Raw genomic sequence first — 25,319 nt, forward strand, 5'->3', positions numbered from 1 at the left:
ATGTAGCCTAATCCGCGCACACAACGAAAACTCGCGCTCATTTTCTGCTCGGCTTCCAGAATCTCGCCGTCGATTTCGTAAAATTTAGCAACGCGGAGAAGCTTTCTTTATCAGGTGTTTAACTGTGACAGATATTTGCAGTACAGTGCCCAACAGTAAAAAAAATTACAAATATGTATATCAACAAATGATCCCCTTCACTATTAACCAGAAACTCATCAGGTGCTAAGCAACCACTGTCTCATGTGAATTTAACTGGCTTTAACACGCCGACTTCAGGTTAAAATAGAAAATATATATCGCTTCGAAAAAAGCCTTCTTTAAGAAACTGGCTTTGCCCAAATTTCTCTTGCTGCCCAAAAAATCTGAGTTGCCCAAAATTTGGGGGGGCTGCAGCCCCCCCCTGCCCCCCCGGCCCGTACGCCTATGATTCTGCATTCTGCAAATGTCAGACACCGCCCCCAACCCCTTTGCGTTTCCAATCTCAGTTAAAGTATATTACGGCTACGCCGCAGCCGAACTTATCCGCTAGTAAGGAGACGCGGGCTCTGGGCAAGAAATGATCTCCGGTTATGGTAGCCTTAGGCCCGGGAAGGGGGGGGGCTTAGGAGCGATCGCGTTTCACTCTTGTGGGGAGGAGTGAAACGCGATCGCCCCTACCTACAAGCGACTGCGTGACGTGGGAGACTAAGGTTTGTGGGTAGTGACGCGTGGCAACATAATTATCATGTACATTATAATTATGTTGCGACGCGTCACTTGCACTAATGTCAGAAACAAACATGGCTGATAATAAACGAGATTGGGCTAAATTTAAAACTTGTTACAATTGCGGCAAGAAAGGCGATTTGAAGCGATGCGCCGGATGTCAGCATGCATACTACTGTTCAAAAGCCTGTCAAAAGCAACACTGGAGGCGACACAAACCAAACTGTATTCCACCGGAATCGTCTTTACATGAGTTGTTCCAAGCTTGTTTTACGGACCTGTTTCCAAGTCCTTCTACTGCACGAGACTATGGCTTCGACAACGTGAAGTTATATCATGGTGATGGGGTTATAAAATCATGGAATTGCCCTCGCGGAGATCTGGTGTTGCCTGATGGCTCAACAGCAAAAAATGTATTACTCGGCGTCTATCAGTTCATAGCGCAGGACATTGCTAATACTGAACGACCTGAAGGTTGGTTGCCTGTAAAAAATTCGATCGGCGCATCAATGAAGATGATGCATGAAGCATTCGAAAAGAATGCATTGGATGAGTTTCTTCACCGTTATATTAACAGTCTAGGAAATCACTTAACCCCAGAAAGTTATTGCTATGGATGGATAAAATTGAAGTTGGTTATAGGTCCCACACGATTGTCGCTGAGCGATTCTGTTCAGCTTACAAAGGAGCAAGTAGAGCAAATGAGAAGTGATATCTATCGAAGATACTACGGAGCCGAACAGCCAATGAAGACAATCAAAGTTATTCAAATTAAATGATATTGTAAGGTAATACTCTTTTTCTTTGGCCATCATAGCCTGGCAAGGATAAAATTTTCTCAAAGGGTACGTGTGTGGAATACAATGTTTTCAACTTCGGTTTGTAACAATTTAAGAGTATACATCTGTCGCAAAACATTTGCCCGTTTCAAGGTAACGCAACTCAAGACGTGTAATCTTAAAAATGGACGCGATAGTACGTTAGAGACATTAGAGATAAAACCTTTTAGTAAGAACCGAAAGGAGATCGTGTAACAGTAACTTAAGATACTTAAGAGAAAGAAAAGAATGTCAACTTTTCCGTCATGATCTGTCATCTGCATTCAGAGAAGCTTTTTGTTGATTTGTGTGGAATTTTAATGTTATTTTACTACTATTTTACTGTAATTATTGTACAACACTTGTAACTTTATAGCTTTTTAGAATTGTAAAGCGCTTTGAGACGTTTTTAATAGGTGCTATATAAGCTTTGTATTATTATTTGTATTACACCCCCTCTGATTTCTATACCCTATCCCAAAATAAACTGCTTGAAAACCATACCTTCACAGAAGCACATACCTATATAGCTTATATATGGGTGCTCATATATTGGTGCCTCTTTCCCCCCTGGCCAATTCTTTAATAAAACTTGTCTAGTTTCTGTCATACATTTCTTTAGAAAGGTACCAGATTATTTAGATTTTAACACCCTCAGTGCGTTACCAAACCATAATTTTTTCCATTAAAATGTACGATTACCACTTCCGCCACCTTATATGCAAGTCAGCCAAATTAAAATATTTGGAGAGTTTGGAGAACTGAAAGACATTCGGAAATAATCGAATTTTTTTTATTTCGCCAAAACATTGCTTTAGGTGAACTTATTCGAGGAAAAATAGTTTTAAGTTTCAGCGTTTTATTTTACGGGCGAAATTTCAAAAGTTTGAAGTGTTTGAAATTTGGATGCAAATGGCCGTTTTCGCCGCTTTGAAGAATCAAATTTTCACACTTCTTTGTGAAAACATCGGAGGCGTTAAAACTATCCTATTAAAACGAAACTTGGCACAAATATTATATTACCCTTACACTTTAAAGTCGTGTAATAATTTTCTCAAATTGTTATTTGTAGCTTTTGAACTGGGCGTATTAATTCAGTCGCCATTTGTGTCTCACCGACGAAGGACAAAATAAGGCCAACTTTGACTACTGTAAATGGCCACTGGTATATATCATTTGGTCAAAATATTTACATGTTTAGAAACCTTTGTTATTGGTCTTTACACCAGGAAAGTTTCAGCTCTGGGAATCTAATATTTCTCCGTCAGTAAAATAAAATGTCATGGCATATTAGTGAGTTGGATTTTATGCAAATTACAAGGTTAAAATGCATTTCGGCAATGAAATCACTAACAAGAATAAACCATTCACCGCTACTTATCCTTGTTTATGCTGCTGAGCATTTGCTGACGATATCACTTCAACTTCCAGTGTCCCGTTGAGTCCTTTGACGAAATATATCCAGTGATGATGAACTTGTATGAGCTAAACCAACGGCCACCACTTGTCAATAAACTCGACAACAGGAAATTTGATATATCCACGAATTGACATCTGTGCGGCGCTGATTTCCCGGTTTTCATCGCTCCCTTAAGACGTATTTTGAAAACATGGTAAACTATGCACTCCAAGCTGCAAACTTATCAGTTTTTTTTATCGATACATTGACGACTTCCAGGAGAATTATTTGTTTAGGAATGAGTGAGCGGAGAAATGGGACTGACCTTTGGATTGACCCCAGCACCGTCACGTTACTTCCTTCCGTCACGCGCGGAATTAAAAATGTAAAAATTGAAAAAGCGACATATCACATACACAATACTTCTTATAAAAAGATCATAACACTACACTTTTCTAGATTGCGAAAAAATAGGATAGCCTATTTATTAGGATTTTCACTGTTAAACAATTACAATGTTTTTTACATACATCAGAAAGTGAAATAAATATAAACTTAAATCAATGTTGTGACTATCTTCTGTATCTCACTTAACTTCACTTTGACTCACTTCTGCTTTCGAAGTATTTATTACCTTCATAGGTCGTGTTGAGTCGGAAAATACATAAAATTAATGTCTGTTGCTTCAAATATATATTTCCAGTCTTACTGTCCTATTTCCCTTTTCACATTTGGCCAGATTTTTTTTTCATTCGCATTTGTCAGGAATGTTCAGAGCCCTACAAGGTGTGAAAAAGAAACCCGCGCGTTCGATTTTTTATTCAAAACATGCTAAACAAATAATAGGCCCCTAGGCCCGGGCCTACAACTTTTTCGACCTGTTCGTATTTTGAAAATTTACGATAAAAAAGAGAGCAGTTTGCAACGTTTCTTACAGGGCCGTACCTAGCTTTTTTTGTCTGCGGGGGCAAACTCCAAAATAGCCACAAGAAATAGCCCAACAAAATCAAACACTATGTTGGAAATTTAGTTTTCCTGTCGGGGGCAAACTAGGGAGCCTTCTACATACGCAAAATCGCATGCGCCGGAATGAGTGAAAATTGGCGCAATTCCTTTTTATAAAATTTTATAGTCTAGTTGCTGTAAAATACATATCAGCACAAAATGAAGGAGAAGGCATTTTCAAGATTCTCTGTGGACCTCCTCCGCCCCTAACATCTCGCAAATGAGCACTTAAGATTGACCAGTCCTACAACTATTCAACTATAAGCCAGGGTAGTAACGAGGTATATGGGATCAGGGATCAAAGGCCTGAAAAGGGGTGGGATCAAGGATCACAGCCCTGGGATCTGGGATCACAACCAGTGGGATCGGGATCAGCAGTGTTTTTCATGGAATCAGGGATCAGGCTGTCCTAGATAACAAATAACAATCACAAATTGCGCATTTACCGGGATTTTTAATGCTTAGTTGCTATTTTTGGTTTATTTCATAAAGTATTTCATGACTGGCTAGTCACGCAATCGTTGATAACTTTGCGGGTTTAAATACCGTATTTATTCGATTAGGCGCCCTGGGCGCTTATTTGATTTTTGGGCATTGAGAGTGGGCGCTTATTCGAGGTGGGCGCTTATTCGAGGCTGGGCGCTTATTAAATTTTCACCATTTTCAGCAAGAAAAAAATGAAGTTAAATATGTCCCAAAGCAGGATTTTAACTGTTCATTGGAAGTTTCTGTAGAAAACTAACAAAAGAGTAAGAAAACTCGGTCTTCGGTGAAGTGTCCTAGTAGTACTTAGTCAGTTTCAAACAAATTGTCAAATAGGCGAACTCTCTAGTGCTGCCTCCTCGATGTCTGGCGAGGAGGGTGGGCGCTTATTCGAGGCTGGGCGCTTATTAACTTTTCCTACCTTCAGGGTGGGCGCTTATTCGAGGTGGGCGCTTATTCGAGGTTGGGCGCTTAATCGAATAAATACGGTATTGTCTCACTCACGCTGCGTGTCATATAATATGTCATATGATCACGTTGGCCCATTGCTGGATGTTGACCATTCGACGCAGTGTTGTTTGGACAAAATTCGTTGATTTTCGATTCGATCCATGGGGAAAAAGAAGAAGAAGGACAGTAATTCATTAAGAAGGTAAAGTGATGTTTGATTTAAAGTCTTCGTCGTCTTCGTGTTTGTTAAAATCTGCAATATTTTTGACAAATTGAATTTCACGACCCAGCAACATTCCAGATCACGTTTCTGGTCACCCGAATGGTACGAGGGAAGCTCACTAATGCGCTCATCGAGCTTGGTGTGGTTTTACAATCAATTTTTATATACCTGTATATACTAAAACAGTGAATAGCGCTTTTGGCGCGCGCTGATTGGCTACTCAAACTCGGAATATCCTGTGCTATTCACCGCCGAGCAACAAGCGCGAGAAAATTGTAATCGTTGAAGGAAAAAAAAATTGTGAAAAATCATTCTTTTGGGCTATATTATCTCACTGTTTTAGTATATAATAAAACAACTATTCACCTCAGTGTCGTTGGCTAGTGGTGGATATTTAACGAGCCGCCGGTGAATAGTTTGTTAAATATCCATTGGCGGCTAAGCCTACCACAATCCGTGACGGCCGTCCAATAACACGTCCTGACATTCCCGGTGACACTTGATAGTACCGGGAGTTATGCAAAGATCCTTCAAATCATTTTACGGTATCCTTTTTTATTGCTTTTTTCAAAGAATAGAATTACTACTCATGTCCACAGCAAATCCCAAGATATGCCATAGAGAACGTCCTATGTTTGATATGTTTTCTCGGCTTATCGGCATTATTACACGTGTTTCGCAGGTCTCAGCACAGGCAGCCCAATCGTGGTAGGTGACTCTAACACATTGTTTCTAAAGTTGTAGATCTCAACAGAAAAAATTTCAAAAAGGATGTACTTATTTTCACTTATTTGTTTCTTCAGTTGTCCTGGTCGCTTTAGAGTCATTGTCACTGTATTTTCACGCCGAATTTGTACATCATTTGCAGTCGTATTATCGCAGCGACTGAAAGGTGGACAAATATGCTGAAGAAAGCCTGCCTACCTTTAATTCATTGTCTCCTGTAATTTCCTGTCTCGTTTAAAAGCAATTACAGCGAATCTTTTTACTCGAGGTACAAGCTATTTCGTTTAAAGCGGCGGACTTGATGAAAGTCTTTTTCGTACAGAGCGAAGTGTCCACAAGGTCCTGATCTAGCATTTACAAATCCCACAAGGGATGCTTTCAAAATGTTACATTCGTCATTTCACAAAACAGAGTCGTTCCCCTCTAAAAACAACTTGCACCGTATTGTTTATATTGTCTGCTTTTCAAGTTTTACGACTTTGCGTGTGGAATTGGAACCCCAAATCGTTCTTCTCTAGACATGCATGATTATGCCAGCCATAGAATCCGTGCAGAGGGGGGGAAACTGTGTATAACTCTTTCTTCTCGATGTATGCTAGACCTTCGGGCCATTACAACGAATAAACAATTCACAAAAAGGAGCCTGGGTGGTTTCATTACCGTGCAAAGATCAGATCTAGACAAGACAATTTTAGACAAAGAAAAGGACGTTTTACGAACAGAAGCAAGAGATTTGAGGCTCGTTACCAAGTAATTTGAGGAAGGAGTCCATGTCCAATGCTGTCGACTAGATTCGACCCGAAAGAAGAACTTTCTATTCTTTGTCGATAGGAAACTTACATCTCATTAGCGATTAGCTGCAGGATACAGCGGTGCCTGTCGATTCGATCGATTCATCGAGTGGATAATATTATTCACGACCCGAAAATGATGGCCAATCGACACGCTTTGAAGCTGGACGCAGTAGATCCAGCAGGAGAGTAACAAGATATGTGGTTTAACATCACCAGTAAAGTGGCCGTGCCGCTTGAAATTTTTTTGCTAATTTCGTGAGTTTTTTTTTTAAATAATTCGCAAGTTTTCTAAAAATTAGATTTCGAAGAAACATAAATTCTTGCAAAATATACGCGGCAGTTTTATATACAATTTTCTCGAGTCTAGTTTCTATTAATTAAGTAACTGCAAAAAACATATAACGAACCTTCTTTAGAACAAAACGGCAAACAGTCCCTACAGTTTCAGGGGTAAAACACATTTAACTTAACTACACCAGGAATCTCCTGCAATTGACATGTGTGGTATATATCTGATATATAGTAAAACGATTATTCACCTCAGTTTCGGCGAGAATATCCAAACCTATTTAGCTCCGCTCTCCACTCTTGAATTAAGATGTTCTCAATGATGAATGAAAATCATATGCGTGTTTTTTTTTTTTTTTTTTTTTCATATTCGTGTATATAATTTGCACAGACATACTGCAGTCTTCCCCCCTCCTTAACAAGAACATGACAAAAAATGAACAATAGCACAGCATTACAGGAAACGCTGTATCCATTACTAAAAGTTCAGGAATTAAACAGTATCAGCCATTTTGGCTCGGTTATACATGCATAAAAATAAGAGGAGGCCAATATGTGTGCCAGTAAAGGTAACAGGGAGTCGAGTGCGCTAACCATTAGGCCACCACGCCCTGTGTGCCAGTACGCGTCCCTTTTAAGCGCTGATTGTGAAACATGGATGGATGAAGTCGAACAGGAGAAGTGGGAGATCAAGCTTATTTAGATAGGCACCAATGTTTTGGATAATTTTTTCAGAAAGAAATAGAGGAACGGTATTCTGTGTTTTATTAACATTTTTTTATTAAAGAAATTGTAAACAGTTCATCTTGCGTTGGCGTGGTTGTAGTTATTTATAGGGATTGGATTAATGTACTGCAAAATCGACATGGAGGCAACATCGAGGTAAAATTATAAAGAGTGAATCTAGTGATCAGGGATCAAAAAAAACTTTGGGGGATCAGGGATCAAAGTAACCATCACTTTTGGGATCAGGGATCAAAATTTTGGGTAAAAAGATGGGATCAGTGGTGAAAAAATATACCTCGTTACGACCCTGATAAGCGCCCCCATTGTAATAAGCGCTCTCATTTTTTCAAGTGTCCCTATTCCAATAAGCGCCCCGATTCTAATAAGCGACCCTATTCTGATAAGAGCCCTCATTTCTATAAGCGCCCCCGTTCTAATAAGCACCCCCATTCTTATGAGCGCCCTCATTTTTATAAGCGCCAATATTGTGGATAACTGCCCTACTGAAGTCATCGACATTGAAAAGATAAAATCATTTATACCATGCCATAGAAAATACAGTCAATCATACATAGGAAAGCCATTGTATATTCGACGGTATTCAACTCAACCTTCCCATCGTGCGCTGCTATTCCCGATGAAATTTAGTAAGCGTATTTTCTATGGCATGGTATAAAATAGTTACACAACACCTTCTCGTGGTATTCTTTGGAATATCCCGCTTGTCACGTGGTATCCCACTTGTCACTTGCTAAAGGCTCGTTTGTATACCGAGAAAATACGAGTGACTCGTGAGATATTCCATAGTATATCACTCGAAAGCGTTGCATAGCTAGTGTGAACATCTACCGTTCCTTACCGTACCGTATATATTTACTGCTAATGAACAATTATTTTAAACAATTTATTACTGTCATATAGTTTTTGTTATTGGTAGTTATTTTAATATTTATTAAAGTTTTGTTTTGAACATTAGGTCGTTTCTCAAAAAAAAAATAAGCGCCCTGTCGTAAAATAGTTTTATATACATATAAAAAAATTCAGGGCGAAGAACTACATGCCCATATCATTTACCTGTAATAAAATAATTTCATATACATATAAAAAATTTAGGGCGAAAAACTACACACCATGCCTATTTCCCCCTGCTGGCGCGGACAGGGCTATCATATTTACGTGTTGCATCACAAAAATGGACGTTAGATTAACGGTTTAGACCTAAAGTAAGAGTTTGTAACCTGATAGAGGCATATCAAGAAATAGTCTGCGTGGCATATCAAGAAATAGTCTGCGTGACGACACTAAAAACGGCTGCGAGGGAGACTAATCAAGAAATGAATTCCTTAATGTTTTCACACCTTGTAGGGCTCTGAAAATTGCTGACAAATGCGAATGAAAAAAAAAAAAAAATGTGGCCAAATGTGAAAAGGGAAATAGCACAGTAAGACTGGAAATATATATTTGAAGCAACAGACATTAATTTTATGTATTTTCCGACTCAACACGACCAATGAAGGTGGTAAATACTTCTTCGAAAGCAGAAGTGAGTCGAAGTGAAGCTAAGTGTCGATAAGTGAGGTACAGAAGATAGTCACAACATTGATTTAAGTTTATATTCTTTTTACTTTCAGATGTATTTAAAACACATTGTAATTGTTTAACAGTGAAAATCCTAATAAATAGGCTATCCTATTTTTTCGCAATCTAGAAAAGTGTAATGTTATGATCTTTTTATAAGAAGTATTGTGTATGTGATATGTCGCTTTTTCAATTTTTACATTTTTAATTCCGCGCGTGACGGAAGGAAGTAACGTGACGGTGCTGGGGTCAATCCAAAGGTCAGTCCCATTTCTCCGCTCACTCATTCCTAAACAAATAATTCTCCTGGAAGTCGTCAATGTATCGATAAAAAAAACTGATAAGTTTGCAGCTTGGAGTGCATAGTTTACCATGTTTTCAAAATACGTCTTAAGGGAGCGATGAAAACCGGGAAATCAGCGCCGCACAGATGTCAATTCGTGGATATATCAAATTTCCTGTTGTCGAGTTTATTGACAAGTGGTGGCCGTTGGTTTAGCTCATACAAGTTCATCATCACTGGATATATTTCGTCAAAGGACTCAACGGGACACTGGAAGTTGAAGTGATATCGTCAGCAAATGCTCAGCAGCATAAACAAGGATAAGTAGCGGTGAATGGTTTATTCTTGTTAGTGATTTCATTGCCGAAATGCATTTTAACCTTGTAATTTGCATAAAATCCAACTCACTAATATGCCATGACATTTTATTTACTGACGGAAAAATATTGGATTCCCAGAGCTGAAACTTTCCTGGTGTAAAGACCAATAACAAAGGTTTCTAAACATGTAAATATTTTGACCAAATGATATATACCAGTGGCCATTTACAGTAGTCAAAGTTGGCCTTATTTTGTCCTTCGTCGGTGAGACACAAATGGCGACTGAATTAATACGCCCAGTTCAAAATTTACAAATAACAATTTGAGAAAATTATTACACGACTTTAAAGTGTAAGGGTAATGTAATATTTGTGCCAAGTTTCGTTTTAATAGGATAGTTTTAACGCCTCCGATGTTTTCACAAAGAAGTGTGAAAATTTGATTCTTCAAAGCGGCGAAAATGGCCATTTGCATCCAAATTTCAAACACTTCAAACTTTTGACATTTCGCCCGTAAAATAAAACGCTGAAACTTAAAACTATTTTTCCTCGAATAAGTTCACCTAAAGCAATGTTTTGGCGAAATAAAAAAAAATTCGATTATTTCCGAATGTCTTTCAGTTCTCCAAACTCTCCGAATATAGCTCTTAATGTTGGGACACTTCGGTTACCCTTACATGAAGAATTTACAATGAAGAAGCCGACGGAAGGAATGGGGAGAGATAACATTCAAGATGGCGGTAGAGATAGACAGGATTGATTTGTGATTTGTGCCTTTGTCTTTGACACATTAAACTCGCCGTAACTTAAAATATCCTTCTAGAGATAAGAAAACTTGGTTACCTTTGTACTAAATCATACGAAATGCCTGGTGGCGGAAGGAAAAGGAGCTCGACGCCACATACTTCTGAACAAAGGACAAGCAGTAAGCCGAGCAAGCGAATCCGAAAAGATAGTGCAGCTTCCAGAGCAGAAAGGACTTCCAAAAAACATGTCGAGGAGTGCGATATAAAGGCTACGAACCTGACAGTTAAAAGGTAAGTTGTAGTAAACTTGTAGAACAAAAAGTTCTAAAATTATAACTAAAATATGAGGTTCCGTTTTCCCATGCAAAATCGCATGTGCATCGGCAAGTTTTCGCGTTCGTTTTTTTGTGCAATAAACGCTGCAATCTTCAAAGTTAAAATAATTTTTGGGGCAAAGAAAATAACTGAGATGGGGTGGGATAGATAAAGTAGGGGTGTCGAATGGTAAATTTGAGACTTTGGAAGACAGTGAGATTGATTTTTTTTTGTGCGAGCCTGAGACCTTTTTACCCTTGCTATAGAAATCATGCAAGAGTACATCCCAAAAAATCATAGATTATATATTCTGCGAGGTGCACATTTTTAAAAGGACCATTCACAGCCCTTTAAATTTGTAATTCGACACCCATCACGCCAGTCCAGGGTGCATCTTGTGGTAATCCTTTGTCAAAGACACACTAAGATGTTAGTAATCTATGCTAAGCTTCTTTATTGTTATAACCCAAAAAAGTTGTGTGAACACCTGTAAAGATAGGCTGGCTATGATTGTATGTTATTATGCTGCATACTTTTGAAATCCATTCCGAAGATCTTCTGCAATGTCTGTGTCCGAGGCAAGTGGCCCATATAGCTGGAGCTTATCCCGGTTTCCGTAGCATTAAGCGACTAGGAGTATCCCCCCCCTGGATGGGATGCTAGTCCATCGCAGGGTTACCCCCCAGCAAAAAATTCAATGGTACCCATTGACACACCTGGGCAGAGGCATTGTAAGAGTAAAGAGTCTTGCCCAAGAACACAATGCTGCGCCCTAGCCAGGGCTTGAACCCGGGCCATTCAACTCGAAGTCGAGCACGCTAACCATAAGCCACTGCGCCTCCCACAGAAGATCTTCTGCATAGCCTACATAAATTGCATCCTGGCCATCCCCTCTCAGCTGCTAAAAAAAGACCTTATAGATATTGAAACTTTGCAGCATGTAACCCCTATGCCCAGGTACCTCTCAACTAAAACTTCCTCCCCCCCCCAAAAAAAATAGACCTCCTATGAAATCATTTTTTGGCAATAATCACAACTTCCCCCCCCCCCCCAAAAAAAAAAAATAAATAAATAAATGTTAATGTGTCATTTTTCATGTAGCAATGGTAGTTATTCAAAACCATTAATTTTGACAATCTTTTATTTTATTTCATAGTGTCTTACCCTTGTCTGGTGATTTGGAAAATGCATGTTTGCTCTTTCTCGGAAAAGGACAAGTATGTTAATTTGCTCATGATTTTCATAAAATAAAACCCTGCTTTACATGGGGAATTTTATGTGTATCAGTACAGGAAAATTTCTGTCTTCTTTTTTCATGAAATTTAACATGGAATTAATGTCTCAGGTAATTAGTTAGTACATCCATAACATATAACATCGTATAAAATATTATTCAAGATGATGAACATAAAAATAATATTATCTATAAAACACATCTTGAAAAGGAAAACAAGAGGTTATCCCTGTGACGTTTCCTGATACCATTCTGTATGTTGCAATTATCAATTTAATTTATTTTAATTTGTGTGCAGAAAGTTTGCATCAAAGGAATGGCTAATATCAAAACCTTAATTGGACTGGTTAATGTGTTTGGTTCTAACATTGGACCTAACGACGACACAGTACAAATCTTTTCACCAAGTACTTCCAGTCTTCTTACAATTTCTGAGTGCAGTGAAGTAAATCTTGCAAAGAGGACAGATTTTAAGAGACTATTAAAAGAATCTCTACACAGCCAGCCTTCAGAGCTGTTCAAGAAAGCTATGGTAAGAGCAAAGAAGGCGGCATCCATTCTTCTGATGAGATCGTTAGAAAGTGTTGAGACAACCTTTGTGTGCAGCTTTCAGGGTTTTGAGCAAATCTTCAGCTTGGATCTTGGCAAGGTATTTGTTGTCACATTGTTTATCTCGCTATGGTGTTTAAATCATGTATTTAATATTTCTTGAATGATGAAGATTAATTAAAAATGCTCATTATATCACGAGTGTGGGATAAAGAAAAAATCTTCTGGAGTCCCATGCTTGTGGCATGATGAAAATTTCATTCATTTATCACCAAGCTTAAAACTAATGTCGTCTTTATTTTGATTAGTTTATTATTTAATTTATTACCTGCTTGATGCTTTTGACATTGCTGATCCTAGCAGTATACAGGACGCGTGTCACATATCAACCTAGTAAATGGCCCAGCTCACCACGAGTCTCTCGTAGCTCAGTTGGTTAGAGTGCCCAACCGGGAGGCCATGGGTTCAATTCCCATTGGGGACTCCCTTTTTTTCTTTGTATTTGTACCATGCTCATGACATAATGAACATTTCATCTTTATAATTTATAATAATATTGAGCTGAAAATTCACCATCTCTTATTTATTATTTATTTAACATTACTTTTAATTGTTAGCAATTTTCTTTCAGGATACACCTCTTGACAGTACAGAGCTATCGCTAAAGAAGAAGACAGCTGTATTAGGATTCATTTTAGTAAGGAAATTGAAACCCATTTCCCACTATCCTATATAGGACATTTAATTATTATCCATTGAAAGTTTTGTTAGTCATTTACTGTTTTCATTAACTTTGTTTCAATAATAATTGTTGTGTTTTTCAGCTGGAGCCAGATTCAAACAGATGTGGAGTTCTGACTGTTCCTGAGGAATGGAAGGTTGTTGATAGCGCACTGCAACAACATGAAGAAGGAAAACAGGAAGGAGGTATTTGTACAAGTTACTTAATATAATATCATGTACGTAGTAAAAAAAAGTAAAAAAAGTAAAAAAAAAATCTCCATTGTAGTGTTTGTTTATCAACATAATTGTTTATCAACATAGTTATTCCACTATTAAAGCCTGATCCAAGCAATCGTCTTCTTGCCTGGGGGGGGGGGGGGGGACTGAGAGGGCCTGGAAGCTCATCCATAGATTTGAATTGATCAGACTAGACCACCAACAAAGTATGGTAGAGTTTTTTATCATTTGCAACCCTAAATGAGACCTTGACATGCAGCATTCTGTCCTAAACACCCTAACTGAGACCAAAATCTGCAATTTACACCCTAAGCAAGGCAACAAGCATCCCTGTCCCTTTCATATGGGAGTCCCCCGGCCCCTCCCCCCTTAGGGCTTCTTGCAAACTAGTTAATGATTATTTTCTCCAACAGTTGAAGCCCCAGTTGTTCTTATTTGTGGTGGAAAAGACATTGGAAAATCAACATTTGCAAGATATTTAACCAATTCACTCCTGAATAGGTATGGTTTACTTAATAAAATATTAATTGAATTAAAAAGTTTCCTGGAATTGTGATATAACTGACAGTGTTCTATTTCTGCAGCAAATTAAATCTGTGGTTTGAGCTCGAAAAAGTCTTTTAATTGGCAATATTTGTAGTAATGTTCCAAATAAAGTTTGCACCTTATTCAACTGGCCTTTGGGCAATCTCATCTTTGCAACGTGATATTTTGGAAAATATGTCACTTCAGAGATGTGTCCTTTGGCCAACCTTTGTTAATTCTCCCAAATTAAATTATTAATAAATTATTAGTAATAAAACATATTGTCAAATGGAACCCATAATTATGTCATAATTTTTGCTTTTTTTAAGGTGTGGTGAAACAGAGATTTTTCAGTTTTACATGGTCATTATTTTTCATTTACATTTTTTCACAGTCAGAAAGAACTTTATTTCCTTGAGTGTGATGTAGGTCAAACAGAATTCACTCCACCTGGCTTGATATCACTAAACAGAGTCTGTTCTCCTTTGTTGGGTAAGCAACTATCCCATGGCCAGTTTGTGTCAACCAGTTTGTGTTAACTTATAACTGAGATGTAAGAGGTACTGTAGCATAATGATGGCGGGTCGTTCCAAAGTGCAAGGCAGCAAGGCATGTGAGCCATTTCAGTTAGCACTCTGGTTAGCCTAAATAGCACTCTGGTTAGCCAACTGTTAGCTTAGGTAGCTTGTGGTTAGCATTTTTATTGGGAGTAGAGTTTTCTGCCTCTCATGCCTTGCATGCCGTGCTGTCTTGCCTTGCATGCCTTGCATGCCTTGCATGCCTTGCTGCCTTGCATATTTGTAAGACTAAAGTATGGCTGGGGCATCAACTTCCTCACTTAATATCAAACTTTCTCTACCTACTTTCTTGCACCATGATGTATCTCAAATTGTGTAATTCCATAAAATACCCATACCTCCCCCACAGAAGGGATTTTTTAAAAGAACCCCCCACCCCTCTGGAAATTCCAGTTAAATTTCATACATTTCTTTAAAATTTTTGGTCTTTGAGACTCCCCAAGATATGTTACTCTGATTATCATAGTAGTATTTGTTGAGGCAGCCTTTTGACAAATTCTAGGGATAATCTGCCATAGACTTACATCATTACTCAATGACAGGCTGGTAATATTATAAATAGAAGTATCATTCTGTAACTCAGAAAAGGTAGCAGCATGTACATGGCTGAAGTAATAATTAAATATTGTCTGTATGTCCTTTTATGTTTGCTTGTTGATCATCATCCTCGATTGTCGTAGTCATCATCATCATCATTGATCATCATCATCATCATTTATTAGCCACTTTACTTGAAATATTATTAACAGCAGAAATTATGGTAAGGTAAGGAGACCTCCAAGAAACCACCAGGCTTATAGGGGAGGCCACCTCAGTTAGCAGTTTGTCAGTAATTAAAATGTGGATGTGCAGCTAGGACAATTCAGACTAAATTCTTTAAAAATTCAATCATGTTTTTCTTAAAGGTAGAAAAGCTATGAGAAGTCAAGACATGTTCCTCCATCTCTCTCTAACAGGCCCTCCATTCACTCATCTAAGTCAACCTGAGAGATCTGTATTTTTTGGAGATGTTTCTCCTAAAGACAGACCAGAGTTTTATGTCAAGTGCATCCGCAATGTGTATCAAACATTTGCTGATAAATACAGAAACAAGATCCCAATGATTGTCAACACACAGGGCTGGGTAAAAGGTGAGTAGCTCCATCTAGCTCAGTCTAGTACTAAAAGGGTTGTGCCCCCTCTCTTTGCATTCATTTGGGACTCAGCAAACTGGCCAGGTGAAAATGTAGTAAATCATGCAAGAGAGAAGTACAACTTCTGTTTTGATTCCAAGGATTTTCACTTTAAGGACTGAAGCATATCTCCAACTTACTACCAGTGTTTCAAGCAGTAATGAGTTGTTGTGCTAAAGAGAGTAGATTTTACCATAAACTGACCCTTATACTGGAAACACAGGGCATTATTCTTCTAGAACTCATTAATAATTCATTAAGTTAAAACAAAAGAAATTGTAACCATGGCGTTGTTTCTATTACACATTCATAGCATCGATTTTTCACAAATTTATTTTTTGATTACTCATTATTCTTAATTTTTGATTGTGAGTCCTGATATGTCGAACATTAGAGACAGTGTTTTGCCACACTTGCAAACAGCTTGAAGCTTGTCAAAAAAACCTGGGGGACTCCTATATGAAACGGACGGGGATGATCATCAGAAATTTAAAAAAAAAAAAACTAAAAGAGACCAATCTGGGTGTGGTTCAACCTTTTGTTGACCCCTAAAAGATACCAAAAAACTAGGAATAGTGAAACCCTAAACAAGATCATTAGGGCTAAAAATACTGGCGTTTTGCCCAGAACACCCAAAGCGAGACCAAAAATCCGAAATTTACACCCCTAAGCGAGAAGACGAGCATCCCCGTCACTTTCATATGCGAGTCCCTCCCCCTGGGTCAAAAATATCCCACTGCTAGTGGTATTTTCAACTCTTTACTCTGTGTTTCGAAATGACTTTGAAAGTTATTGTTTGTTTTTGACTTCAATCCAAGGAATGGGAGTGCCCTTACTGTTAGACGTGATACGAATGGTACAGCCTTCCCATATCATACAGTTTAATTATACATCACAAGAACAGACAAACAAGAACTTGCCAATTATAACAGAGGATTTCCTGATGAATACACCAGGATGGGCATTTGTTGATGATGATGAAAAACAACCCTCACAGAACAAAAGGTCAGTACAGTTTAAGAAGATTGTTTGGGCTCTCACTGTCAGCAATAACAAAGTATTTGTCTGCCAGTATGTGTCCATAAAGTGTTTGGCTTGGAGGCATGTCTGCCTTAAAAAAGATGTCTGTCTTCAAAAGGTTTCCACCTTAGAGAGGTTCCAACCTCGATGTCTGTCTACCTCTGTCTGTCGCAATGTCTGTCTGTCTACAATAGTTGCCTACCCTGTTCTTTCTTTGAGGAATAATCGTTTTCTGAGTTTGCATATTTGACCAACTCTTTTCTTTTCGAAAATTGATTCTTGACCCTCAATTCTGGCATTTTGAAATTCAGGTCACTCAACTTCATACACAAAAATTAAATTTTGTGGATTGAGTCAAGACTGTTTAAGAAGTACTGTATCTGAAAAAACAAGTGTCTGATAGATGGTTGACTCGGACACATGTACATGTAGGTGTCTGCATTATGGAGGTGTCTGCCTAATTATAAGAGGTGTCTGCATTCCAGAAGAGAGCACTAGAGAAGACGTTTGAGTGTGCCTAAGAAAGGAGTGTGTCTAAAGAGGTCTACCCTAGAGAAGTATAGCCCTAGCGGTGTCTGCCCTAGGGGTGTCTTTGCTCAAGGTAACAAGGTCTGTGTATAAGAGAGATGTTTGCCCTTGAGAGGGGGGGGGGGGGGGTCTGTCCTACAGAAGTGTCTGTCCTGGAGAATTTCTGCATTAGGAAGGTATTTGCCCTAGAGGTGCCTGGTCTGATAGAGGTATGGTTTGGAAGAAGTGTCTTTCTTCTTAGAGAGGTGCCTACCTTAAAAAGCTGTCTGTCTTGCTTGGACAGGTGTTTACCCTAGAAAGTCAGTCTTCAGGAGGACTTTGTCCCACAGAGAAGACTTTCCTAGAGACCTTTTCCCTTAGAGAAGTAGTTTGATGCTTCAATGATGTGTCTAAACTGAAACAAATATTTTATTTATCATAGAGATGGTACAGAAAACTTAAAAGAAAATGGACAAGACAAGTCCAGCTTGCCATTTGTTCCTATTATTTTACAAATTGACAGTGTATCTGAGTTAAAAGGAGATTCATCAACGTAAGTGTTCTATAGAACCTTAATTTTTTTGTATTATTTCTTTTTATTAAAAAGATGGGGAAAGACACAATTTTTTAAAAGAAGTAAAAAAAAATAAAAGCCAATGAAAAAATAAACCAACTGCAATTGCAAAAATAAAAGTCCAATTAGCTTACTAAGTTTATTATCAGATTTCATAGTATGACATGTGTATATGTTAAGAAGTTCAAGTTTTGTTTTTGGTTTTAATTAAATTAATTTCAGAGAGAATTGTGTAAATTCTTACAACTGGAGTTTTCTCCAATTTGAACTTTCAAGGATAGAAAATTTGATGACGCTAACCTTTCTCAAGACTCAAACTTTGATTTCTTACCAAAGAAAAAAATTGAATAAAAATCTCTAAACTCAGTGTTTGAGGTAATTTTTGTGCACAAGGCACTACAATTACTATTTATTCAATGACATTAAATTTTCTTTGTCTTTCAGGTCTAAATTTTCTGCATCTGATAAACGGACTTTGGCCCTGCTATCATATTTTAGTAGAACAAAAACAAACAACAGACTTTCTGGACCTTGTGAAGATTCCTCATCCCTCACAATGGCATCTTTACTGTCATGTATTCCTTACAGAATCCCTTGGAGCTGTGTCGCGATTCATGTTATGCATACTGAGGTAACAGAAAAGCACACTTTTTTTGCATACGAGCTATGGACTTTTTGGAATGGGTGGGGCTATGTCAGATCGCCTGGGATATCTGGTGTTAACTAAATGTTTTCAGATGCCTATTATTGAAAAGGACTTCAATGATGTTTAGGACTTTTTTAAGGAAAGTTGGTGTGATGTCTAACGACTTTACCAATTGAATTAAATGTACATGTACTGTTTTGTCTGGAAATGAGAAACCTACGGAAACTGTCCGTCTGTTCATTTACTTGGCTCTAGTATTTCTTGGTGACGAATTTTGACCGGTATTCCAGAACCTTTTGTTTTTGTTTTGTTTTTTTATTTATTGCAACACACAAAAAAACATAATTACATACTTAAACTACTGACAATACTCACAATACTTATGTTACAAGGACGATTTTAACAACATTTACAGTATAATTGCTTCCGCTACTTACAATACTAAGACGTCTCCTATACGTTACATTACAATACAATACAATACCGCTACATTACTAAGGCCCGGTTCAGACGCCGATCTTTTCATGAGCCGAACCTAATTCCTTGAATTAGTACATGAAAAGATCGGCGTCTGAATCAAATCAGAACGGCTATTTCAATTTGGAACGGCTCACCCGTTCTTCCCGCCTTGCTTGGCCGAGAATTTCGCCTGTGGAACGCCTTTGGAACGACTTTGATTCAGACGCCGTACTTTTCATGTGCCCAGTGTTTATAAAAGAATGTCTTGTTAGCAATTCGGACTAGAGAATTATTCCATATCAAACTGTTACCGAAATCGTAAATGGAATGAAAGGAGTCTTTGTAGTTAAAGTCTACCCAAATTTCGACAAGTTCTCGAAGAAATTCATCTTTAATATCAAGTTTAGTAACGTCTTTTTCCCCAAGTTCCCAATCAAAACAAGTTTTCCTCCCCTTTTTGAAAGATGGAGATCAAAAAAACTCTTCCATTTTGATTTACAATCATCGGAGATATACTTAACTATCCACGCAATCTTGAAAGATTTATTGAAAGCCATGATGTCCATTCCAGAACCTGCAGTAGTTTAGTCAAAAGAGCCCTTACTAAAGCCTTGGTTTGTTTGCTTCAATCTCAGCTTTTTAAATAGTATTTTTATTTAATTTGAACTCAATTTAACAAAACTAGTAGACTTGAATTTATCATCTGAGCAACATTGAATTTTGTGCTTAATACCCCTTTTACACCCCAGTTGACCAACGACTTCTTTAACTTTTTTCTTGTTCTGCTCTACAGGTTGCTTGGAATCAGGTTCTGTACTCAATCAATGCAAGTGTTGTGGGACTGGCTCAAACAAGATCAGATCAGGTACAAAAAAAAGAAACATTTCTTCATTGCATGTTATCATCTAGAGATGATAAGCAGGAGAGTGGGTAAACATGACTCACGCGTTTCTTTTAAAAGACTATTTTTCCACTACATAATTGAAGGGAAAGCATTCTTCTCATTTGGAAATTTGTCAGATACGTAAGCATTTTGATGTAACCACAATGCATGTCAGAATTTTTTTTTCAGTCCGGCTACCAAGTGTAATTTCTAGCAAATTCTTGAAAAACATTTTCCTGCTTTGATTTCTGGCTTATCTTAAAAGGCTAGTTTTGAAAGGAGCCGGAATACCCATTTTGAGTAGTGACGTCACTCGTCTCAGGCCTTGCGCTTCTTATCTTGCAAAATTTCTTGAGGGAATAGACTGTGTATAGCCGTCCCCCTCCCCTCCCGATTTTCTTGAGGTGAGGAGGATGGCTGTACACAGGCTTTGAGGGAACAGCCATGAACGAGACCGCCGAAATAGCACAGACACCAGGGCTTCAAGCGTCCCTATATTTCCTATATTTCCTATATTTTTTCACTCCTCCTATATTTCCCTATATAGTTTAGAAAAGCCCTATAATCCCTATAATTTAAAGGACCTGAGTCAGCTACACTTTGAAATCGGTGAAATCTGCCATTTTCATTGCCCTCAAAATTACAATTTTAAGTTGTAACTATGATGAAGCAAAATCCTATTTGCATCATTGTACACTTTTACTCCCACCACAAAAACAAACACTCCAAATTCAAATTCGACCTTCGATGCATGTAAAATTTCTAACAAACCTAGTCAGCCATGCCTTATATTTCACGCAGAGCATGTCAGGAAAGAGACGGCCATGAGGCAGCTTCAGGGCCATCTCTTTTAATAATAATAATAATAATAATAATTTATTTCTAGTGCATTACATTAAAAATCTCAATGCCCTTACAAGTAAAAATATTTAAAATTACAATAGGATAAAATACTAAATTCTTAAAATCTAAAGTTCATTAAAAATACTAAAATTCATAAAAAATACTGAAGTTCATTATAAAATACTAAAATTCATTAAAAAAGAAAAATACTAAAGATCATTATTGAATAAAAACGTTTTAAGCTTAGTTTTAAAAGTGTCAACCGATGAAGCACTTCTCACATCAAGTGGGAGACTGTTCCACAATGTTGGCGCGCAAGATGAAAAAGCGCGCTACCGTAATTCTTGGTCTTGAATTCTTGAACGAAGACACCTAATCGGTCGATGAATATTAATAAGTTCCGCCAAGTAACTGGGTGCTAAATCATTTAAAACTTTAAAAGTCAAAAGTAAAATCTTAAAAATTGTACGCTTGCGCACGGGCAGCCAGTGAAGCCGACGGAGGATTGGGGTGATGCGATCTGCTCTCCTTGTTCTTGTTACCAGTCGGGCGGCCGAGTTCTGAACACGTTGAATTTTCGAGATTTCTTTATCAGGGAGACCATACAAGAGACTGTTACAGTAGTCCAGTTTAGAGGACACAAAGGCGTGAACCAGTTTTTCTGTGCTAGGTTGGTCAAGATACTGACGAATATTTCCAATACGCTTTAGAGCAAATGAAGCAGATTTGCAAAGATTGCTTACATGCGTGGACATCGTTAAGCACTTGTCAAGAGTGACCCCAAGATCTCGGGCATTCACGCTTGTCTTGATCTCAGAGCCAGCAATATTCACCGCGGCTATAGGTTGACGCTGAAGATAGCGAGATGAAAAATGCAAAATTTCAGTTTTTGATGAGTTGCATAATAATTTGTTATCAGCCATCCAAGATATGATATCCTGTGCACAAAGCTCTACCTTACTCAAACAAGATGATTGTTCAGATCGTTGCATAACCAAGTACATTTGCGTATCGTCCGCGAATATCATGGACTGGAGGCCATGAGCGATGATAATATCTTCAATGGGTGCAACGTAAAGGGAGAACAACAACGGGCCCAGCACCGAACCTTGAGGAACACCGCAGATCAACTTAGCAGAAAAAGAGTGAACGTCTTTGATGACAATCGCCTGCGAGCGATTCGTTAGATACGATTTGATCCAAGCCAGGGCAGTACCTCTTAGACCAAACCGGGTGTATAATCTATCCATAAGGACACTATGGTCAATGGTGTCGAAAGCTGATGATAAGTCGAGCAACACTAGAACAACGTCATCGTGATTGTCTAGGGCTAAGTTGATGTCGTTAGAAACTCGTAGCAAAGCTGTTTCGGTGCTATGATATGCACGGTATGCTGACACGTTCTGCGTGAAATATAATGCCAAAACTCCTGACTAGGGTCATTTAAATAAGACTTATTTAGAATAAACCAGAAAAAGCTGCTAAGTTTATGAACAACCTTGTGATGGTGGATGTAACGAGAAGGCCTTCAAGGCCGGGCCGGCAAAAGCGACAAGCGACACGGGAATTACTAAACAGCCACAAGCAACATGATTACGGCACTGAATGAAATGCGACAGCAACATGTTAAAACACTTAAAAAAGCCAGTGACATTGGAAAGTTGTGTGCATTTCCCAATCTTTAAAAAACAATTGGCTGGTGACTTAACGAGAAATAAAAATCTCGTGGTAGTGACCCAGAGTGCAGCAAATGGCATCTCTGAGTGCTCAGATTGTTAAAAATTTCCCCAGACCCCCAAGCCAGGCACAGGTTTAATGAACATCTGGCTCTTATCAATGACTCAACCGTGACACAAACTACTAAGATGCGCCAAAAAAAGAACTTAGAACGATGGGAAACGAAAGCAAACATAACGATCTATAACAAAAAACGACAGCAACATTTACAGCAGTTGGTTAGGGGACATCAGTCCTCAGAAACAAATGGACTTCTTTAAGGCTATAAAGATCAATAAAAAGCATCTTTTTCCCCCATACATGTTGAAAATACTTTTTAAAAATCCCTATATTGCCCTATATTTCTTTAGAAATTTCCCTATATTAGCCCTGTATTTTTGAAAAAAAGACCCCATATTTAGCCCTATATTTTGGCAGGAGGCCACTTGAAGCCCTGCAGACACTCCAAAAATTCTCCTGGCAAGTTGTTCCAACGAGATATATATTAAGACTTTCAGGATGTCGATTTATTTTTTTACCTTCAGATGTATCGCGAAGACGACAATGCACCATTTTATTTCAAAGAAAGTCCCATAACGGAATGTATTGGCCTAGGTAAGCAAAGCTTTTGTCTTGTAGCAGTATTGCTATAAGAAAAACTATAAAATTACGTGAATCCTAATTATTCCCAGTGGGTGGGTTTGCGACATTGTAAAGACCTTTACTGTGCAATCAGGATGGCGGCACAGGTTTCTATCCTTTCCTTTTTCCTTTATGTTTTTTTTCTCTCATTTCTTTCTCAACATCAACCTCGCCGATTACGTTTTCCGATTTTTTCGCAAACCGCAAACCGACCCTGGACGTGAGGGTGCGCCATCCCTTACATGAAAGAGATCACTTGCTGATTTTGCACGTGTTTTGCGATGCTTGCGAGATTAAGTGTTTTTTTTTTTCTTTTTTTCTCATTTGTGATTGTTGTTTTGTTCCATTATAGGAATTGTGAGAAACATTGATCCTGTTAACAGATTGTTGTATGTGTTAACACCACTGTCACTGGACACGCTTAGACAAGTTAACACTCTATTGAAAGGAAACTTAGAAATCCCTGCTGCCATATTACTATCGGTGAGTAAAAGTAATTTACCCTTGCATAACTTGTGAGAGGCACGGTGGCATTAAAGGACCCTAGTCAGCCACGCCTTTGTTTTTGTTTTCATAGGTATTATATTTTGCGCGGAGCGAGCCTAAAGGAAAGATATCAATGTGAAACTGCCAAAAGTAATTAAACAGACTTCAAGTGCAATAAGATTTCGTTTTCGCCATATGTCAGTTTTCATAATTTCGATGGCATCGAAAATGGCGGAGGCTGACTAGGATCCTTTAAGTTCAACTGATAAATTTCACTCCTAACAAACAAAAGAATGATAGAATAACTAGTCTAAATAAGCACCAATCATTTTAAAAGCATTTGTGGCAGTTTAAGACCTCAGTAAAACGCACAAGGATGGACGAGGATTTCTTTTCAGCATGCGAAATGTCCGAATTTAGATGGCAGAGAAAATGGCGGAGGCTGACTAGGATCCTTTAAGGCCTGGCTAAACTAACTGTTGCGGAAACATCGTTGCGGAGGCAAATGTTTCCCAGTTTAGCCGCGCGGAAAACATATGTTGCGGAAACAAAAAATGTTTCTGCCTCAAGTCAAAACATTTTGCTTCCCGGGAAAAAAATTTTGCTTCCGAAACATATATTGCCCAGTTTAGCCACCATGGAAGCAATGTTGACTAGTTTATGCACATGCGTGACACTTTGTTCCCGGGACATTGTTACCATGTTTAGCCACTCTGGCAGCAAAATAGTTTCCTTGCTTCCTGCTAATTTGGTCACCTAAAAAACATGACAAGGAACAATGTTTTCGCAACAATGTTTCCTAGTTTAGCCAGGCCTTAATGGTCTGTGCGCTGGACCCCGGATCAAGCAGTCCGAGTTCGAGCCCTGGTCGGGGTCATCGTGTTGTGTTCTTGGGCAAGACACTTTACTCTCACAGTGCCTCTCTTCCCCCAGGTGTATAAATGGGTACCGGCGAATTTAATGCTGAGGGTAACCTTGCGATGGACTAGCATCCCATCCAGGGGAGAGTAGAAATACTTCTAGTCGCTTCATGCTACTGAAACTAGGATAAGCTCCGGCCTAATGGGCCACTAGGCTCGAACGCAGATTTAACCCTTTTACCCTTGCATAACTCAAAAGCTTCGAACAGTGTTGTAACCGTTTGAATAAGTAACTGAATGCAGTTACTTACTAGCGTGGTATGAAGGTTCGTCGAGTTACTGGGACCGGTTGCATAAAACGTCCACTTATGAATAAGTAGCACACTTACCAACCTGCTATGGGTACACTTGTTTGTTCGTTTGTTTGTTTTAACCTCTTGTAGGCTAAAATTTTAAAGGCGCAACATCCCCTAACGTGAAAATTGCTTGACTGCCTGTTCTCTCTCTTTCTGTGTAATAGGCAAAGCAAGGCAATGCACCTTACGTATCTACAGAATTCTCTTATGAACTGCGGGGAGCTGGAGCAAGGAAAGTGCGTTACAACTTGATGAGAAGAAAAAATACTCGATCGGTTATGACAGCGTGACGTTTACCCTCTACAGAATAAAATTTTAAATAAATTATTAAATTTAAATTTAACTAGCGTGTGTTGTAGATCTTCTTTAACAAACCAGAAGCAAGCAAACAAACAAACAGGGAAACAATAAAATCCCGTCTACCCAACTTTTCCCGCGCTTTTTATTG

At 38.4% G+C, this 25,319-nt stretch overlaps 2 protein-coding genes across 2 annotated transcripts; both read left to right on the plus strand.

Moving 5' to 3' along the window:
• Positions 1-741: 741 nt before the first annotated feature.
• LOC144628134 (uncharacterized) lies at positions 742-1,733 on the plus strand. The gene is made up of 2 exons (XM_078486192.1): positions 742-1,573; positions 1,641-1,733. The coding sequence occupies exon 1, from the start codon at positions 768-770 to the stop codon at positions 1,485-1,487; it is 720 nt and encodes a 239-aa protein (XP_078342318.1). The 5' UTR covers positions 742-767; the 3' UTR covers positions 1,488-1,573; positions 1,641-1,733.
• An 8,783-nt stretch (positions 1,734-10,516) lies between these two features.
• On the plus strand, positions 10,517-25,172 carry LOC144628299 (uncharacterized). The gene is made up of 15 exons (XM_078486382.1): positions 10,517-10,837; positions 12,018-12,078; positions 12,394-12,744; positions 13,276-13,341; positions 13,469-13,571; positions 14,018-14,105; positions 14,524-14,621; positions 15,664-15,837; positions 16,698-16,884; positions 17,849-17,959; positions 18,425-18,611; positions 19,879-19,950; positions 23,073-23,142; positions 23,522-23,652; positions 25,036-25,172. The coding sequence occupies exons 1-15, from the start codon at positions 10,665-10,667 to the stop codon at positions 25,159-25,161; spliced, it is 1,998 nt and encodes a 665-aa protein (XP_078342508.1). The 5' UTR covers positions 10,517-10,664; the 3' UTR covers positions 25,162-25,172.
• Positions 25,173-25,319: the final 147 nt, after the last annotated feature.

This window comes from Oculina patagonica, chromosome 10, assembly GCF_052425735.1.
Source record: "Oculina patagonica isolate OP01 chromosome 10, crgOcupat, whole genome shotgun sequence".
Taxonomy (NCBI): domain Eukaryota; kingdom Metazoa; phylum Cnidaria; class Anthozoa; order Scleractinia; family Oculinidae; genus Oculina; species Oculina patagonica.

Bases quoted from the DNA above. Each gene is read 5' to 3' on its own strand.
- LOC144628299 (XM_078486382.1), top strand. From the start codon at position 10,665: ATGCCTGGTGGCGGAAGGAAAAGGAGCTCGACGCCACATACTTCTGAA. The intron at 14,106-14,523 runs GTATGGTTTACT...ATTTTTTCACAG, and splicing joins ACCAATTCACTCCTGAATAG to TCAGAAAGAACTTTATTTCC. The intron at 16,885-17,848 runs GTCAGTACAGTT...TATTTATCATAG, and splicing joins CAACCCTCACAGAACAAAAG to AGATGGTACAGAAAACTTAA.
- LOC144628134 (XM_078486192.1), top strand. From the start codon at position 768: ATGTCAGAAACAAACATGGCTGATAATAAACGAGATTGGGCTAAATTT.